The sequence below is a fragment of the Cynocephalus volans genome, chromosome 8, assembly GCF_027409185.1.
Source record: "Cynocephalus volans isolate mCynVol1 chromosome 8, mCynVol1.pri, whole genome shotgun sequence".
In the NCBI taxonomy this organism is placed as follows: Eukaryota; Metazoa; Chordata; class Mammalia; order Dermoptera; family Cynocephalidae; genus Cynocephalus; species Cynocephalus volans.
Genome location: NC_084467.1, coordinates 113,197,545 through 113,215,855, shown reverse-complemented (window position 1 = coordinate 113,215,855; position 18,311 = coordinate 113,197,545). Strand labels below are relative to the sequence as shown.

At 36.4% G+C, this 18,311-nt stretch overlaps 1 protein-coding gene across 3 annotated transcripts in view; it reads left to right on the top strand.

Annotated features, from left to right (window-relative positions):
* GON4L (gon-4 like) overlaps positions 1-18,311 on the top strand; it is an 89,840-nt gene that overhangs the window by 43,765 nt on the left and 27,764 nt on the right. Inside the window, exons 4-12 of one of the 3 annotated variants that reach the window (XM_063107039.1) lie at positions 319-509; positions 1,219-1,293; positions 1,479-1,529; positions 4,200-4,250; positions 4,567-4,662; positions 5,847-5,966; positions 6,544-6,714; positions 10,080-10,272; positions 15,074-15,175. In XM_063107039.1, coding sequence (XP_062963109.1) covers positions 319-509; positions 1,219-1,293; positions 1,479-1,529; positions 4,200-4,250; positions 4,567-4,662; positions 5,847-5,966; positions 6,544-6,714; positions 10,080-10,272; positions 15,074-15,175 — 1,050 coding nt within the window. Of the gene's footprint in view, positions 1-315; positions 510-1,218; positions 1,294-1,478; positions 1,530-4,199; positions 4,251-4,566; positions 4,663-5,846; positions 5,967-6,543; positions 6,715-10,079; positions 10,273-15,073; positions 15,176-18,311 lie in introns of all 3 variants that reach the window. The other 2 variants (XM_063107038.1, XM_063107040.1) reach the window with 2 other exon arrangements.

The following is an 18,311-nucleotide window of genomic DNA, read 5'->3' as shown; positions in this document are numbered from 1 at the left end:
CAGTTTCCTCATCTGTAGTGGGAAAAATAATAGTCTCTGTCTCATAGGGTTATTATTCATAGGAGTAAGTAAATTAATATGTATAAAATGTATAGAACAGTGCCTGAGATAAAATAAATATTCAGTGAATGTTAGCTATTATTACTACTGCAATACCATTACCAGCTCCACTGTCAACACCACTACCATATCATAGTCTTTGATTTTAAGGGCCAGGCAGCTGGCAGCTTGATTTTCTTTTACTGTTCACTTTTCAGGCTAAGTTCCTGAAACAGTTGTTTTGGAGATTCTGGTGATGATCTGGTTTGTTTGCAGAAGAGCAAGACTGTGAAGAAAGCAAGAAAAGGGGAAAGAAGAAAAAGGGTACCAAGAGGAAACGAGATGGAAAGGGTCAAGAGGAAGGGACCTTGGCTTATGACCTGAAACTGGATGACATGCTTGACCGTACATTAGAGGATGGTGCCAAGCAGCACAACCTAACAGCAGTCAACGTGCGAAATATTCTTCATGTGAGTAAGACTGGGGCAGCTGTGTAATTGGAATGGAAATTTTCCATGGAAAGCAAATAAAAATACATAGCAAATTCTTGACTCTTGGTATATGAATTACCAATTTTGTGGATAATCTGTAGCAAAACATTTTACATTTCATGGTAGTGTTCTCCTTGCATTCAGCACAATTTTGAAATTTGAACGTGTTAAAGAACTTAATTGGAAAGATAAACTGTTCCTTTGCTTCTTTCCACTGATTTGATTATTTATTGTTTAACACATACGGAGATGATTGATGTTCATAGTGGAATTACTCTTTTGTGGGTTATGTTCGAAAAGATGCCTAGTTAATAGTTCATAGTACTTTACACATATGTAAATACTTCTCTTGATACATAGCAATGCAGCTATTTGCAGAGCTTTTGCTGTTTTACTTTCTCTTAAGCATATAATTTGTTACCTCAGGATCTCTTTTTATATGAGCCACTCTTATTCCTAGTAGCAGCTAAAATTGGATTATTTGCTGTTACATTGTTTGAAGCTGTGTGCTTCTGTTCAAAATTTGCTTCTGCCTTCTTTGCTTTTGGTTGCCTTGCTCTATCCCAATCTGAAGCTATTTGAGTATATAGCTCTCATTTATCCTCTACATAGGTTTAGCAGAGTTACATATAGTATTGTCTAGGTGACAAACTCTTGTTGCATAAAGTGAAATTTCATCTTTCTCCAGGAAGTAATCACAAATGAACATGTGGTAGCTATGATGAAAGCAGCCATCAGTGAGACGGAAGACATGCCAATGTTTGTGAGTAGTTGATTGTCACTCTTTTAATGTTATGGAACATAGTTATCTGTAAACTGGCTAAGCGTAGGGGGTCACTTGGGAGTTTGTAAACAGTTTGACAGCTGGAGGGAAAGCTAGCATCCCAAAACCCAGGAATCATATGGCAATTTTTATCGACTATTTTCTTCCAATTTCCTCCTCCTTAGGAGCCTAAAATGACACGCTCTAAACTGAAGGAAGTGGTGGAGAAAGGAGTGGTAAGAGTTCTGTTTTTTTCTTTGCTTATTCAGCTTGGTAAGTAGGACCTAATTCCAAGTTTTTGTAAGGAAAAAAAGAGGAAAGATTATGGTCTGGCTTTGCCTCTTTATAGAAATGTTTGTAAAAGACAAGCAGAGACAAAATATATGAAATCATTATCATAGTTTATTTTTATTTTAATTGATGCAGATGTATTGCCTTTTGGAAGGTCTAAATAGACAACCATTTGGAATGGTTGAAACTAATGAGTGAGGCCAGTTTTTCTATTTATAGTATAACATATATGGCAAAGTGTTTAGTATTTTTCAAACTGTGTTCCAGGGACCACTTGAATTAAATTACCTTAGTGTGGGGTCCCTCAGGAGTGCTTATTAAAAATGCACAATCTTGGGCCCACCTCATTCTAGGAATTAGGGCCCATGGGCAGTGCCTGGGAATTGTTGAAAACACAACAGTTCATTCTTTTGCACACTAAAGTATGGGAACCACTTGACTTCTGAAGAATTCTGGTACAACAAGCTCATTGATGTTTGGGACTATGCTTCTTAACAAGCACTCGTTCAGTTTGTGTTTATCTTCTCTGACAAGGCATATGATAGTCCTGAGGGTTTCCATTCTATCTCTGGTAGTAAGGAAGATCTTCCTTACAGACCCAAGAGTACATATTATAGTTTTTGTCTGTTTGTCCTGGTTCTGTTGCTTGGAGCCTGTATAGAAGAAACAGGTCGGTTCCTCTTCCATATGACCTTTCCTTTAGTTGAAGAAAACTAGTATGTCCTTTCTTAACATTCTTTTCTTGCTAAGCATATCCAACTTCTTGTTGTTCATCATCTGTCAAGGCTTTGAGTACCCTCACCAATCTGATTCTTTTCTTCTGAATGTGTCTAATTTATCCATATCCTTTTAAAAGTATGTGCGAAATGGAATCCACTGAGCTAGATGTGATTTTACTAGTACAAATTAAAGCTAAATTATGCCCTCTCTGTTCCAGATACTATTTTCACTTAATGCAGCCTAAGTTTGCATTGGCACTTTGTTTTTTTTTTGGCGATCACATCACATTTTTTTGTCTACTTGGCTAACCCTTGTTGTATAAATTGAAATTTCCTCTTTCTCCAGGAAGTATTTAAAAGTGAACATGTGAAGGCCGGCCCGTGCCTCACTTGGGAGAGTGTGGTGCTGATAACACCAGGGCCATGGGTTCGGATCCCTATGTAGGGATGGCCAGTTAGCTCACTTGGGAGAGTGTGGTGCTGACAACACCAAGTCAAAGGTTAAGATCACCTCACCGGTCATCTTTTAGGGGGAAAAAAAAAGTGACCATATGATGGCTATGATAAAAACAGCCATAAATGAGATGGAAGTTCTATGAAGTCTACTTAACATATAGAGTATAATTAACATTAATTTTATATTTGATTTGAAAAAAAGCCTCAAGGAGATCCTAATCAGGCTCTGGATTATGTTTATTGACCATGAATATAGGTGTAGAGAAGTTGAGCAACCCGTCTAGTTTGTGGGGGCAGGGCAATAAGAGTCCGGGTATCTTGCTTCTTAATGTTTTAATAGACTGACTCCAACATACTTCCAAATGCTGGCTTGCCTTCCTGATGGATTTCGCAGTAGGGAAACTGATTGGTTCAGAAACAGACATGGGAAGTGGAATGGACCTGAATCACATCATCCCTTTTACCACGTATTAGTCCCAGCTACACAGAGCTAGATAAGTGGTCACAACATGGCAGGGCTGAAGAGATGTGAGGATGTAAGTCTTCTTGTAGAGACAGAACCTTTTTGCCAGTTGGCTTTTTTTCATAAGATGAGTTTGGTTGGGTTACTGTTAAATGGTCAAGAAATTGTACATCCTCAATGGCATTTTATCAGCAGTATGTAAGAGCTTTAAAAAAAATTGTTTAAAAAAATTTTTTCTAACTCTGTTATGAAAATTTTTAAACATACAAACAGTTGAAAGAATATTACAATGAAAGTGAAACATTGTGCAATATATGCATGTATTGAAACAACACACTGTATGTGACAAATATGTACAATTAAAAATAGAAAAAGAATGTTACAATGAATCTAAATTCCAACAGTAAAGTTTTACCTTATTTGCTTTATATCTCTTTACATCTATATCTATCTATTGTTTTTTCCTGTACAATTTGAAAATAAGTGTGGATAACATGACACTTTATTACCCCTAAGTCTTTCCATAAGAGCTTTTCATGGCTGGCTTTTTGGAAGATGTACTTATGGTGGATTTGCATAATTTATTAAAAAAAATACTGATGTCAAAAGTCTACTGTAACCTATAATACCTTAGGTTTGTATAGTTTTATAGTTTACAGATGCTTTTCACATCCATTTTTCCATGTGAACAGGAGCTGTGATATAAAGTAGGCAAGACAGACATTGTTTTCTCCATTTATAGATAAAAGTGAGTCTTACCCGGCATAAGGCAGAAATGCTAATGACTAAAATAGATTATTCCCTCTTTTTCTTCTATCAAGCTCTGACAAATATTTGAGAGTGTATCCTCAGGGATAATCAACACCTCTAGATCACTGCAGCTACTTGCTAGGTAGATGGCTCTTTGGTAAAGAGGAAGTAAAAATGAAAAACAATCTATTTCAGTTAAGATAATTGTTTATATTCTTTGTTGGTAGGTAATTCCAACATGGAATATTTCACCAATTAAGAAGGCCAATGAAATTAAGGTAAACTTGGAAGAGGTAATTGTTATTCTTTTCCAGAAAGATTTCATCAGTTTTGAAACCTAAGTACTTCCTTTCTATTGTTAACTTTTTTTGACCTATCTTTTTGTTTTAATTCCAGCTTTGGTTTTTTCCATTCTATTATCCTTAGGTTTGCATTTCATGGAATCACTTTAACCCGTGCCTCATGTTATTTGCTTTAGCTGCACATTATGCTCTTAGGATTTTTTTTCCTGCTCTGCCTTCTTCCCCTTATTTTCCAAATACATATGATTTGTGTTTTCCATTACTCCATTTCTTTCTAATTGTACTAATGTAGCCTCCTCAGTTTGTGGATATTCACCTTGAAGATGATGATTCCTCAGATGAAGAGTACCAGCCAGATGATGAAGAAGAAGATGAGACTGCTGAAGAGGTCAGTGAGTGTTAGTTGGTAATACAGAAAAAATTTGGCTTAATAAGGCAGGGCATACTTGGCTCCTTGGTAATGTCATTTCTTTTTTAGAGAGGATTAAGACATGGTTCTTTTTTCTACTCAACTCATTTCTTTGCTGTGAGGTGTTTTTCTATTCTTCATATTCCCTTAATTTTTTTTAACTTATATTATGAAATATAACACACACATAACACAGAATGGTGCGTAGAGTAAAAATGTGCAGCCTAAATAATTATAATGTGAATCCTCATGAAACTTCCTCCAAAGTCAAGAAAATATAACATTGCCAGGACACCTCCCACATGTCCTTCCTAATCAAAATCATCTTCCTACCCCTAAAGATAACCATTACCCTGTCTTTTTGGTAATTACTTCCTTGCTTTTCTTTATAATTATATCACCTAAATATGTATTTCTATACACTGTAGTTAAATTTTTACTGTTTCTGAACTTTATGTAAATAGACCCATAGTGTATGTGTTCTTTTGTTCATGACTTTTTTGTTGTTGTTCAGCATTTTGCTTTTTGAGATTCATTTATACTGTTGCTTATAGCCATAGTTTGTTCATTTCCATCACTGTTAATATGTTCTTTACGGGCTGACCCCGTGGCGCACTCGGGAGAGTGCGGCGCTGGGAGCGCAGGGACGCTCCCACCATGGGTTCGGATCCTATATACGAATGGCCAGTGCGCTCACTGGCTGAGTACCGGTCACGAAAAAGACAAAACAAAACAAAACAAAAAAGTTCTTTACTTCTTCTTTAATGTGTTTTTTGAATTGTTTGTAAAAGGAATTTTTTTTTTTTTGTCTTTTTGTGACCGCGAGCGCACCGCGAGCCGGCCATCCTTATATAGGATCCGAACCCGCGGCGGGAGCACTGCTGTGCTCCCAGCGCCGCACTCTCCCAAGTGCGCCACCGGGTCGGCCCTGTAAAAAGATTTTAAACCAATGTCTTATACTCTTACAGAGTTTATAATGCAGATGAGGATAGTGATCTGATCCTTGTCCTCACCTTTAGGATATTAAGCTTCTGTTTAAATTTTACTTTCTCTTACTCTAATTGAGTGATCGATATGTTGTGATTCATTCTTTTGAGATATTTCAAACTCAGTGTCATGAGGTAGGTGCATAAATATAAAAGTGAACTGGATTTGTTTTGTAGAGCTTATTGGAAAGTGATGTTGAAAGCACTGCTTCTTCTCCACGTGGGGCAAAGAAATCCAGATTGAGGCAGTCTTCTGAGATGACTGAAACAGATGAGGAGAGTGGCATATTATCAGAGGTAAATCAGCATCATACAAAAGAGATGAGTTAGACATAACTGTATAAGGGTATTATTTATCTTTGATGGTTCTGAGCTGTTAACCTTTTTCACAGTTCCATAAGTCAATGAATAAGTTAAGAGAAGACTGGAACTTAGTGATAGGGAGGGAGCTTTTTCAGAGTTCTCATTAAGTGGCCAAAAATTGCAACTAGCAGAGTTTCTTTCTGTTCTCCTATCCTTCTTTTCTTTTATTCCCATGTTTTCTAATATTGTCCTAAAGCCATTTTTAATAGCTTTCCTACTTTTTGGTAACGTAAATAGCATTCTATTGGCTTCTCTGGAAATAGGATGAAACTTAAATAGATCAATATATTGACAGTGCCTTTGTTTTTATGTATCTCTATCTAGATGAGAAGAAAAAGGTCAATAGCATGTGGAAAACCCATCTCTTTTTCCCCCTTCCCTCCCTACCTTTCCACCTTTCTTCCTTTCTCCCCCACCCTTCTCCCCTCCTTTCCTTTCCTTCCTTCCATTCCCCCTCCCTCCTTTCTATCCCTCCCCCCGCTTTTTTAACATAGTTGCCTCTTTTAATCAGGCTGAAAAGGTCACTACACCTGCCATTAGGCACATCAGTGCTGAGGTAGTGCCCATGGGGCCCCCGCCCCCTCCAAAGCCCAAGCAGACCAGGGATAGTACTTTCATGGAGAAGTTGCATGCCGTAGATGAGGAGCTGGCTTCCAGTCTGGTCTGCATGGATTCTTTCCAGGTAAACATTATAACCCTAAATCACTAAAAAAGTCAAATGGAGTAATTTAGTTGTTGCTCAGGTTGAGAAGGGAGAGGAAAAGATATTAAACTTTTATATAGTAAGTAGGAGCCATGAAATTGTTAGTGTTTGATACTCTATTTGGTTTATGTTGTTTTCTTTCAAGTGAGAACAGCAGTTTGTAGGGAAGGAATAAACTAAGTGGCAGAGAGCATTTTAAAATGTGGAATACAGGAACAAACTTCACCCAGATTCCCCAACGATTAACTTTTTACCGCAGTTGCTTTATCATTCTCTTCCTCTTTCTCTCTCTGTACACATTTTTTTTTCTGATTCATTTTAGAGGGTATTGCAGTCATGATGCTCTTTTACTCCTGAATGCTTTAGTTTGTATTTCCTAAAAATGAGTTTATTCTCTTATATAACTGTAGTACAGTTATCAAAGTCAGGATATAGTAATATTATCTAATCTATTACTTATTCAGATTTTGCCAGTTGTCCCCATAATACCATTTATAGCAAAAGAGAAAATTGTTTTTCTTAATCTAGGATCCAATCCAGGATTAAATGTGTGTTTAGTTGTCTTGCCCTTTAGTTTCCATTAATCTGGAACAGTTTCTCGTCTTTCTTTGTCTTTCATAACCTCGATGTTTTTGAAGAATAGGCCAATTATTTTGTAGAATTCTCTTTAGTTTTGATTTTAGTTTTGGTATTTTCTTGTAATTAGATTCAGGTTTTACACTTTTGGCATCAGTACCACAGCAGTGATGTGTCCTTCTCAATGCATCATATCAGAAAGCACATGATATGTGTCATGTTAATTTGATCACTTGGCTAAGATAGTATCTGCTTGGCTTCCCCACTGTAAAGTTATTATATTCCACTTTTAATTAGTATGTATCTTTTAGGGATATACTTTGAGGCCTTTTCACCCACTAATTTTAGCATCCAAATTCTTGCCTGAACCAATCATTATATGGTCATTGTCAAATGATGACTTTGTAATTCCAACCTTTAGCCAGTTATTTTTAAAGTTTTGTTTTCCCTACCAATCTTGTAGGTCAATGAAAAATATGTCTGTCCTAAAATTTAAAAATAGATTATTGAGGGCTGGCCAGTTAACTCACTTGATTAATCTAGCACAGTGTTGCAACATTAAGGTCAAAGCAAGGGTTTGGATCCCTGTACCACTGGCCAGCCACCCACCACTACCACCAAAAAAAAAAAAAAAAAAAAAAGATGGAGGTCTCATACTTTCTGGTTTCTAAACTTATTGCAGAGTTTATAGTAATCAAGACATTCTGGTACTGGCATAAGGATAGACATATAGGTCAATGGAACAGAATTTAGACTCCAGAAGTAAACCCTTACAATTGATTTTTGACAAGTATGCCAAAACCAATTAATGGTGAAAGAATAGTCTTTTCAACAAATAGTGCTAGGACATCTGAAAATCCACATGCTAAAGAATGAAGCTGTGCTGAGCAGTTAGCTCACTTGGGAGAGTGTGTTGCTGATAATACCAGGATCAAGGATCAGATCCCCATACCAGCCAGCCACCCCACAAAAAGAATGAAACTGTACCCTTAGCTCACAATATACATAAAAATGAACTCAAAATGGATCATTAAATTAAATACAAGAACTAAAACTATGTAAGTCTTAGAAGAAAACAGGAATAAATCTTTGTGACCTTTACTTAGGCAATGGTTAAGCACAGCAATAAAAGAAAAAAAACAGGTATATTGTACCACACAAAACTAAAAACTTTTGTGCTTCAGGAATGTGGAGACAACTGACTGAATTATACCCACCGAGAAAATATTTGCAAATTACATATCTGATAAGGGACTTATACTCATAATATATTAAGAACTCTGGGGCTGGGCAGTTAGCTCAGTTGGTTAGAGCATTTTGCTGGTAACACTAAGGTCCAGGGGATTTGATCCCTGTACTGGCCAGCTGCAAAAACACCAAAACTCTTCAACAATAAAAAGACAACTCAGTTAAAAAATGAGCAAATGATATGAATAGACATTTCTTCAAAAAAGAAGTATGAATGGCCAATAAGCATAAGAAAAGATGCTCAACATCATTAGTTGTAGAGAAGTGAAAATCAAAACAGCAATGAGGGGCTGGCCCGTGGCTCACTCGGGACAGTGTGGTGCTGATAACACCAAGGCCACAGGTTTGGATACTATATAGCTCACTGGCTGAGTGTGGTGCTGACACCAAACCAAGGGTTAAGATCCCCTTACCGATCATCTTTAAAGCAAAAACAAAAACACAAAAAAAACCCCGCAGTGAAATACCACTTCACATGCTCTGGGATGGCTATAATAAAAATGATAGACAAAGTGTTAGCAAGGATGTGGAGAATTGTGTACAGTGCTTGTAGGAATGTAAAATGGTATAGCTACTTTGGAAAATGGTTTGGCAGTTCCTCAAAAAGTTAAACATAGTTATCATATGATCCAATAATTCCACTCCAAGAGAAATGAAAACATATGTCCACACAAAAACTTGCACACAAATGTTGACAGAAGCATTATTCTTAGTAGCCCCACAGTGGAAACAACCCAAAGGTTTATCAACTGATAAATAGGTAAAGAAAATATGGCATATTCATACAATGGAACGTTATTGGGCAATAAAAAGGAATTACTGATAACATGCTACAACAAGGATGAGCTTTGAACACATTATACTAAGTGAAAGCAGCCAGAGACAGGTCACATTGTATGATTCTGTTTATACGAAGTGTCCAGCAGAAACAAATACATAAAAACAGAAAGTAGATTAATGGTTAACAGAGGCTGGTGGGAGGGGGGAAAGGAGAGTACCTGCTGATGGGTATGGGATTTCTTTTTTTTTTTTTTTTTTTTTTTTCGTGACCGGCACTCAGCCAGTGAGTGCACCGGTCAGTCCCATACAGGATCCGAACCCGCGGCGGGAGCGTCGCCGCGCTGCGCCCCCAGCGCAGCACTCTACCAAGTGCGCCACGGGCTCGGCCCTGGGATTTCTTTTTGGGGTCACGAAAGGGTTTTGGAATTAGGTAGTGGTGATGGTTGCATAATACAGTGAGTATACTAAAATCTACCCAATTATACACTTTAAAAGGGTGAATTTTACGGTATGTGAATTATATCTCAATAAAGCCGTTATAAATGTTCCTGAACTGTTGTTTTCACACTGATGTCATTTCTCTTAGTTTCTCAGACAAACAAACAATAATAAACCCAAATTGCTTAGAGGAGAGATATTGTGGTTTAAGCTAAGATGAGAAGAAGAGAGATGATGAGGTTTGGAGAATTTGGAAGCATTATTTATGCAGCGATGTTTTTGTTTCTTTATTTATTGGCTAGCCCATGGATGACAGTCTCATTGCATTCCGAACCCGTTCTAAGATGCCCCTGAAGGATGTTCCCCTGGGCCAACTAGAGGCAGAGCTTCGAGCTCCAGATATCACCCCAGATATGTATGATCCTAACACAGCAGATGATGAGGATTGGAAATTGTGGCTGGGGGGACTTATGAATGATGATGTGGGAAATGAAGGTAAGTTATTTTTGATTGTGTTTATTATCTATTCTGTTCATTATCCCTGTGGTAAAATTTTCATTAATTGGAAGCTTAAAGAATAGGGTGTTTTGGGTCAATTCAATTTAAATTGTATTTGTATTTAACTGGTAGTTTACCTTAAATCAGTAGTGTGTTCTTTTCTTTCTTTTTTATTTTGTTTTTTTTCTTCTTCCTTTTGTCTTTAATTTTTAAAATTTATTTTAATTGACATTTTGTAATTGTACATGCTTATGGGGTACAGTCTGATGTTTTGATGCATATATATTGTACAATGATTCCATTTCTCTGTGGTGAAAACATTCAAAATCCTCTCCTCTAGCTATTATGTAATATAGAAAAGTTAACTGTTAATCATAGTCACCCTACTGTGCAATAGAATACCAGAACTTATTCCTCCTATCTAATTCTAATTTTGTACATATTGGCCAACCTCTTCCTATTTTCCCTTCCTCCGTTCCCTCCCTAGTCTCTGCTAACCACTGTTCTCCTGTCTCTATAATATCAACTTTTTTTTTTTAAGATTCCATATGTGAATAAGATCATGTGGTATTTGTCTTTTTGTGCCTGGCTTACTTCACTTAACATAATGTCCTCAAAGTCTGTCCATGTTGTCACAAATGACAGGATTTCATTCTTTTTAATGGCTGAATGGTATTCCAGTGTGTGTGTGTGTGTGTGTATACTTTTTTTAATCCATTTTTATCTGTTGTTGGACACTTAGGTTGATTCCATATCTTGGCTATTGTAAATTCTGCTGCAGTAAACATGGGAGTGCAGCTATCTCTTCAACATACTGGCTTTACTTCCTTTGGGTATATACCCAGTGGATCATATGGTAGTTTTATTTTTAATTTTTTGAGGAACCTCCATACTGTTTTCTGTAATGACTGTATTGTTTACTCTCTCCTCAGCAGTGTGTAAGTGTTCTCTTTTCTCCATAGCCTTGCCAACACTTGTTTTCTTTTGTTTTTTTGGTAATAGCCATTCTAACTGGGGTGAAGTGGTGTATCTTGTTTTGATTTGCATTTCCCTGATGATTAGTGATGATTAGCATTTTCTCATATGCGTGTTGGCAATATGTATGTCTTCTTTTGAGAAATGTCAATTAAGATCCTTTGCATATTTCTCATTTGGGTTATTTTTTATTATTATTTTTTTTGCTGTTAAGTTCTTTATGTATTCTTAATATTAACCCTTTGTTCAATGTGTAGTTTGCATATATTTTCTCCCACTCTGTGTTATCTCTTCACTCTGCTAACAGTTTCCTTTGATGTGTGAAAGCATTTTAGTTTGATATAATTCCACTTGTCTATTTTTGCTTTTATTGCTTGTGCTTTTGAAGTCTTATTTCAAAAATCCTTGCCTGAGGGCTGGCCCGTAACTCACTTGGGAGAGAGTGGTGCTGATAACAACAAGGCCACAGGTTTAGATCCCTGTATAGGGATGGCCAGTTAGCCTACTTGGGAGAGTGTGGTGCTGACAACACCAAGTCAAGGTTAAGATCCCCTTACTGGTCATCTTATAACAAATTTAAAAAAAAAATACTTGCCTGGCCCCTGTCTTGGATCATTTCCCCTATGTTTTCTTCTATTAGCATAATAGTTTCAGGTTTTATGTTTAAATATTTTTATCTATTTTGAGTTGATTTTTGAAGTGAGAAGTAGTCTAGTCTCATCCTTCCACATGTGGATATGCAGTTTTCATAAGCAAGCTCTGCTTTTTGTCTTTGACCTAAGTCAATACAAAACATTGACAGTAAGTCAGGTTCTCATATAAGTAGCAGCAGCTTTAGTGCCCTTATTTTTGTCACCTTGCTTCAGAGAGCTGAGACAGTAGCTGCTGAGGATGAAAGGCCACACAGAGTAGGCTGTCAGGCTTTTGAGAGTCTAGGGCATTGTTTCTAGGGCACTGTTATGTATGGTTCCTAGAACTTGAATCAGAATTGAGGAGTGTAAAGATTTGTATGTTGGGTGGTGTTCATTAAAGATAGAGGTTCTAGGGCCTCACCCCATACGTACTGAATCAGAATCTAATGGGTATGGTCTAGGGATCTAATTCTTATGTATCCTAAAGACTGGAAACTAATGGTCTGGGAGAAGTACGAGTGTGTGATAAGGGTTGATTGGGGAAAGTGGACTGCTGGTTGGGGGGAAGGTGAAAATCCTCTTTCCTTAAAACTTCAGTATTTTTTTGTGTGCCCATTAGGACATATTAAAAAATGAGCACACAGGGCCACAGCCCGTGGCTCACTCGGGAGAGTGTGATGCTGATAACACCAAGGCCATGGGTTCGGATCCTATATAGGGATGGCTGGTTAGCTCACTGGCTGAGCATGGTGCTGACAACACCAAGCCAAGGGTTAAGATCCCCTTACTGGTCAGCTTTTAAAAAAAAAAAAAAAAAAAAAAAAAAATTAGCACACGAAGCCAATGATTAGGGTGGGTGTGACCCCTGTATCTACAAGTTGAATTTACTGAGTGATGGCAGATGAAAATGATGCTAGAGGTAGGATCCCAGTACAAAACTTTAGCCATATGCTTGTGTATTTTTATAGCATTGTGTGGTTAACTATTTTCACATGTTCCCAGTTCATGTGATCTGATCTACATGTTATTAAAAGTGAGAATTTTATTTGCAGAAAATAATTAATAGATGGCACTGGAGAGGAATACCAACCTAATATCAGTGGGTAGATGCTGACATTGTTAATCAGTCAAAAAAGTAATTAGGCCCAGAAAGCAGATTCCATAACCAGATACTTAAAGCAAAGCAGAACTCAAGAAACCTTCCTAAATGAGTTCCCAGCATGTTTGCCAGTGGGTGCTCTGAGAATAATATTGGTTGACCCATTCATGTGGTGTGGGCAGAAGCTGTCTATTGCAGTACTTGCACCCAAACAGATGGGTCCAAACCTATACACACTACCCATATGTTGTAGGCTCTTCTCAGAACTTTTATTATTCAGCAGTGTTTATAAAGAAACTGCTGTAAAGAGACTTATATTGAAAGTACTATAGAGATTAAAAAGACAGATCCCATTCCTAAGGAGTTAAAAATTTTTTATTGGTGATATAAACCCACAAATAGATGAAAAAGACTTGATAGTTAAAAAACTATGTATAAACAATGCAAATTAACATAAACTGAGTATAAATGTTGAATAAAGAATTACCAAGTTAGGGCCGGCCCGTGGCTCACTCGGGAGAGTGTGGTGCTAATAATACCAAGGCCACAGGTTCGGATCCCATATGGGGATGGCCGGTTAGCTCACTGGGTGAGCATGGTGCTGACAACGCCAAGTCAAGGGTTAAGATCCCCTTACCAGTCATCTTTAAAAAAAAAAAAAGAATTTCCAAGTTAGATTAGGGTTAATTAGTACAGATTTTCCAATGATTATGAGTCAAAAATGTATATGTTTTTGTTTTTAATAAAAGGTGATATTTATGAAAATGAAAAATTTAATCATTATGGAAGGATACAAAGTGAAAAGAGTTCTGTTCTTCAATGTTTGTTAATAGTTTCCTGTGTTTGTTTCTACATATTCTCTGTGTATTCAATTCAGCACATATTTATCTCAAATAGGAATTTTTTTCCCACAGAAAGAATCATTCCATACATATTCTGCATCTGGAACTTTCATCTTTCACTTAACAATATAATTCAGATATTTTTCTGTTACAATATATAGAGATCCCCTCTCCTGTTTAATGGATACATAGTAGTAAGAAATTTATCTTTTTTGCTGTTTTTGCATTTTGTTTTTAATTCAGTTCCTCAGTTGCACTAGTCACATTTCAAGTTCTCAGTAGTCACATGTGGCTAATGGCTAATGTATTGTACAATACATACGTAGACCACATCCATCATCACAGAAAGTTCTGTTAGACAGCACTGATCTGAAGTTGTCTGGGGAAAAATACCACCTTATTAGAATAATTCCATAATTTAATGATTCCTTCACAGTTTTTACTTAGAAATTGAAAGGATGTTATAGCATTAACATTAAAGAAAATTATGAGGTTGGTTAGAGTGTGGTGTTATAACAACAAGGTCAAGAGTTTGGATCCCCATACCAGCCAACCACCCCCTCAAAAAAAAAAAAAAAAGAAAATTATGAAGGAGACTCAAACCACCCATATTTCTACTACTCTAAACATAAAACAAGTATTTACTATTTTTGTATATTTATGATTCTTATCATTGTAGGGATATAATTTTTCATACTTGTGATTATTATATATGTAATATACTTTTGTCATGCATGTACTGAACATTTATAGAATTGTTACCTGTTTAAGTTTTATATATATACAGTATTTTGTCATACATCACAATTACAGTCATCCCTAATGTCAGGAATTTGGATCATTCCTTTTTTCACTATCAATATCTTTGTACAAAAAACAAAATAAGAGAGAAAGAAAAAATAACTGTCTCTGTACAAATAGCTTTTACCAAAAGTATTATTTTTATGAGATGCCCTATTCAAAGGAGGATTACTGAGAAAATTTATATATTCATTTTTCTGACTCTTGCTTCACATTAGGGATTTTAATTTTGTTTGAGGGAAGGAAGGAACCTGGCTTATTGGAGAGAACAGGTGAGATGATCAGTTGTGGGAAAATGCAAAGGCACTGAGGAAAAACTAAGTTATTGAAGAAGTTAAGACTTAATGTGCTTTATTGGAATATGTTCTTACGGTGTTGAATATCTTAAATTTTCACCAGAGGTATGAATTCAGAATTGGAAATAAGTGTCTGAAACATTTTTTTCCTAGATGAGGCTGATGATGATGATGATCCAGAATATAATTTCCTAGAAGATCTTGATGAACCGGATACAGAAGATTTCCGTACTGACCGGGCAGTGAGAATCACCAGTGAGTCTGTTTATTATGAGTGCTGCTCTTGACTGCTCCACATCTACCTTTGTTTACTTTGTAAATTTTGGGGGGTAAAGTTTGCAGCTCATCCAAGTTGGGACATTTAAGTTTCCTCTACCCATTTATTTCTATAATTCTTTAAATTCTGGTACATATTCAGAAAGACTATTGTATTTGGAATACCAAGATGAATGAGACATGATCCCTGACCTGCAGGAGGTCAGCTAAGTTGGGGTATACAAACAAAAAGTTGCAGTACCAAGTGATAGGTCTATAATAGGTAGTGTATAAAGTATACTGGTGGTCTAAAAGAGGGTGTCACCTCCTAGTGTATGGTATGGAGTTAGGGTGGAAGGGCCTAGATAGAGAAACATTCACAAGATAAGATGTTTTAGCTTAGTTTGAAGGATGAATAAGAGATTTTTGGTGAATTGGGACAGAGAAGGATATTGCAGACCACGAAATTGTAAAACAACAAAAATGTGTGTTTGGAAAATAGTAAGTAGTTGTGTGAGTGAGTGGTGGTAGAAAAGATAAGTAGTCTTCAGATTATGGGGGATGTTTGAGCTCTCAAGAAGAGTTTTTTGTTTTTGTGTTTGTGTTTGTTTTTATGGTTGGCTGGTACAGGGATCCAAACCCTTGACCTTGGTGCTACAATGCCATGCTCTAACCAACTGAGCTAAATGGCCAACCCTCAAAAAGAGTTTTAAACAAGAAATCAATAGGAACTATTTAGATTTTAGAAAAATTACTTTGATTTAATACCAGTTTAATGTATTGATTTGGTGGGGAAAGAGAGCAAGACTGGAGGCATGGAAAACAATTATTATGTTAACTTGACTTGAATCATTTGTTTAAAAAGTTGTGTCATTGGCTAGTGTGCCAAACATGGAAAAACTATATTTCAGAAACCATTGATTTTTATTCAGCTTGTGCATGACCCTATCTTCAAAAAGTATCCACAACATAGAGAAAATAAGGTGTTAGCTGTTGACCAGGTTATTGAGAGAGCTTTATAAGCATCCAAAAACATTCACTGTGAGGGCCGGCCCGTGGCACACTCGGGAGAGTGTGGTTCTGATAACACCAAGGCCACGGGTTCAGATCCCTATATGGGGATGGCCGGTTAGCTCACTGGCTGAGTGTGGTGCTGACAACACCAAGTCAAGGGTTAAGATCCCCTTACTGGTCATCTTTAAAAAAATTAAATAAATAAAATAAATAAGTAAAATAGAAATTAAAGTATTCGCTGTGTACCTAAATAATTCTTTGTGCAAAGAGAATTATGCAAATACAATCCTTTAGGATTTAATTCTATTTTATTGCTTTATTTCAACTTTCACTTTGTTTTTAAGATTAGAATACTATTTTTTTAATGAAGATTTTCCATTTATTTTGGTATTTTATGACAATTGAGGTTAGAGGAAGCATTGAAAGGAAAACACCAGGAATCAAAGAGAAAGTATAGAATGAAAAGGCTTTAGGATTTAGGCTTTGAGAAAACTGTGAAGGAAGGTCTACGTAAGTACGAGAAAAACCAAGAAAACCTAGTGTCATAGAAACCAAGGGAAGAATCTTTGAAGAAGGAGGGACTGGTCAACAGTGTCATATACTGTTAAGGAAACATTTTCTACTTGAAGCAATAGAGCCATCAGCCTGGAATATGCTTGCCTTCTCTTTTTGTCTGTTACTTTCTTCAGCTTACATATAATTTCTCAGGGAGATCCTCTTCAATTTGGATTGAGCTTCTTGCTTTGTTCTCCCATACCACTTTTTATGTCCTTTATATACTCATCACTCTCATAATTACCTATTTAGCATCTATTTCTGCCTTAGACTGTAAGCTTTTCAAGGGCTTTGTGTATTTTATTGTCATAGAGTTGGTGTTTAGCACAATGCTGGCAATATTTGCCAATCTAATAGTGCATTTTTCTGAGATGCCTAAATGAGGGGGGCTATCTTTCTAGTCATAGAGTTCTGTAATCTTAAGTGAAAACTGGGATAGAATTTTAATTTTTTTACTGCCAGTTGTCTTCTTATGTCTGATATTATCACATGTGATTATAATCCTTTAAATAGACTTACCCTTACATGGATGATTAAAATTTAAAAAATAAAAAGCACAGAATCACAGTTTGTAAAGTTCCCTGTTGTCATATATTTTCCTCTCACGTGAGAATTTGTTTACTGCTTCTCTGATGTGGCCTTTTAGTCTCTGTTTCGATACCTCCAGTGACAGGGAGCCTGCAGATAGTGTGTTCTAATCTTAAATACCTTCTCAATTAACATTTTCCATATTGAACCCAAATCTACCTTTTATATTCCTCCTGTTCGTGTTTTGTTGCAAAAAAAGTAATTTACTGCCAAGCGTGCGTATTAAAACACGTTTCTTTTCCTAAGTTTTTTCTTTCCTATGCAAAACATGCCAAGGTTCTTCAGTTCTTCAAATGCCATAGTGTCCAAATCCCTTACCACCCACATACCCTCTGGATTCTATCCTTTAATTTTTTTTAAACGTCTTCCCCATTACATTTTATTATGAAAAAAACATTTTTTTATTTAAAGATGACCGGTAATAGGATCTTAACCCTTGACTTGGTGTTGTCAGCACCACGCTGTCCTAAGTGAGCCATGGGCCGGCCCTTTATTATGAAATTTTTAAAGCGTATAGAAAAGTTGAAAGAATTGTACAGTGGACATCTATATACCTGCCACATAGTTTCTATAACTAACTTTTAATGTGTATTTGTTTTATCATGCAGCTATCCATTTATGAATCTTTTTTTTGTGTGTGTGATGCAGATCAGAGTTAGTTATACTTCTAAACATTTCAAAATGCATATCATGAACTTGAGCTCAATATTTGTTTATAATTTTAGGGAAATTTACACAAACGTATTGTACAAATCTTAAGTGTACCATTCAATGAATTTTGACATGCAGACACCTGTGTAACCCAAATTCCTATCAGGATATAAAATCATCACTCCAGAAAGTTTCCCCATGCCCCTTCCAAGTCAATTCCACACCATATCTGCAGAGGCAACCACTGTTTTGATTTTTTTCTATCACAATTAGATCTGTCTGTTTTGAACTTCATATAAATGGAATCATATAGTATGTGCTCTGGGTG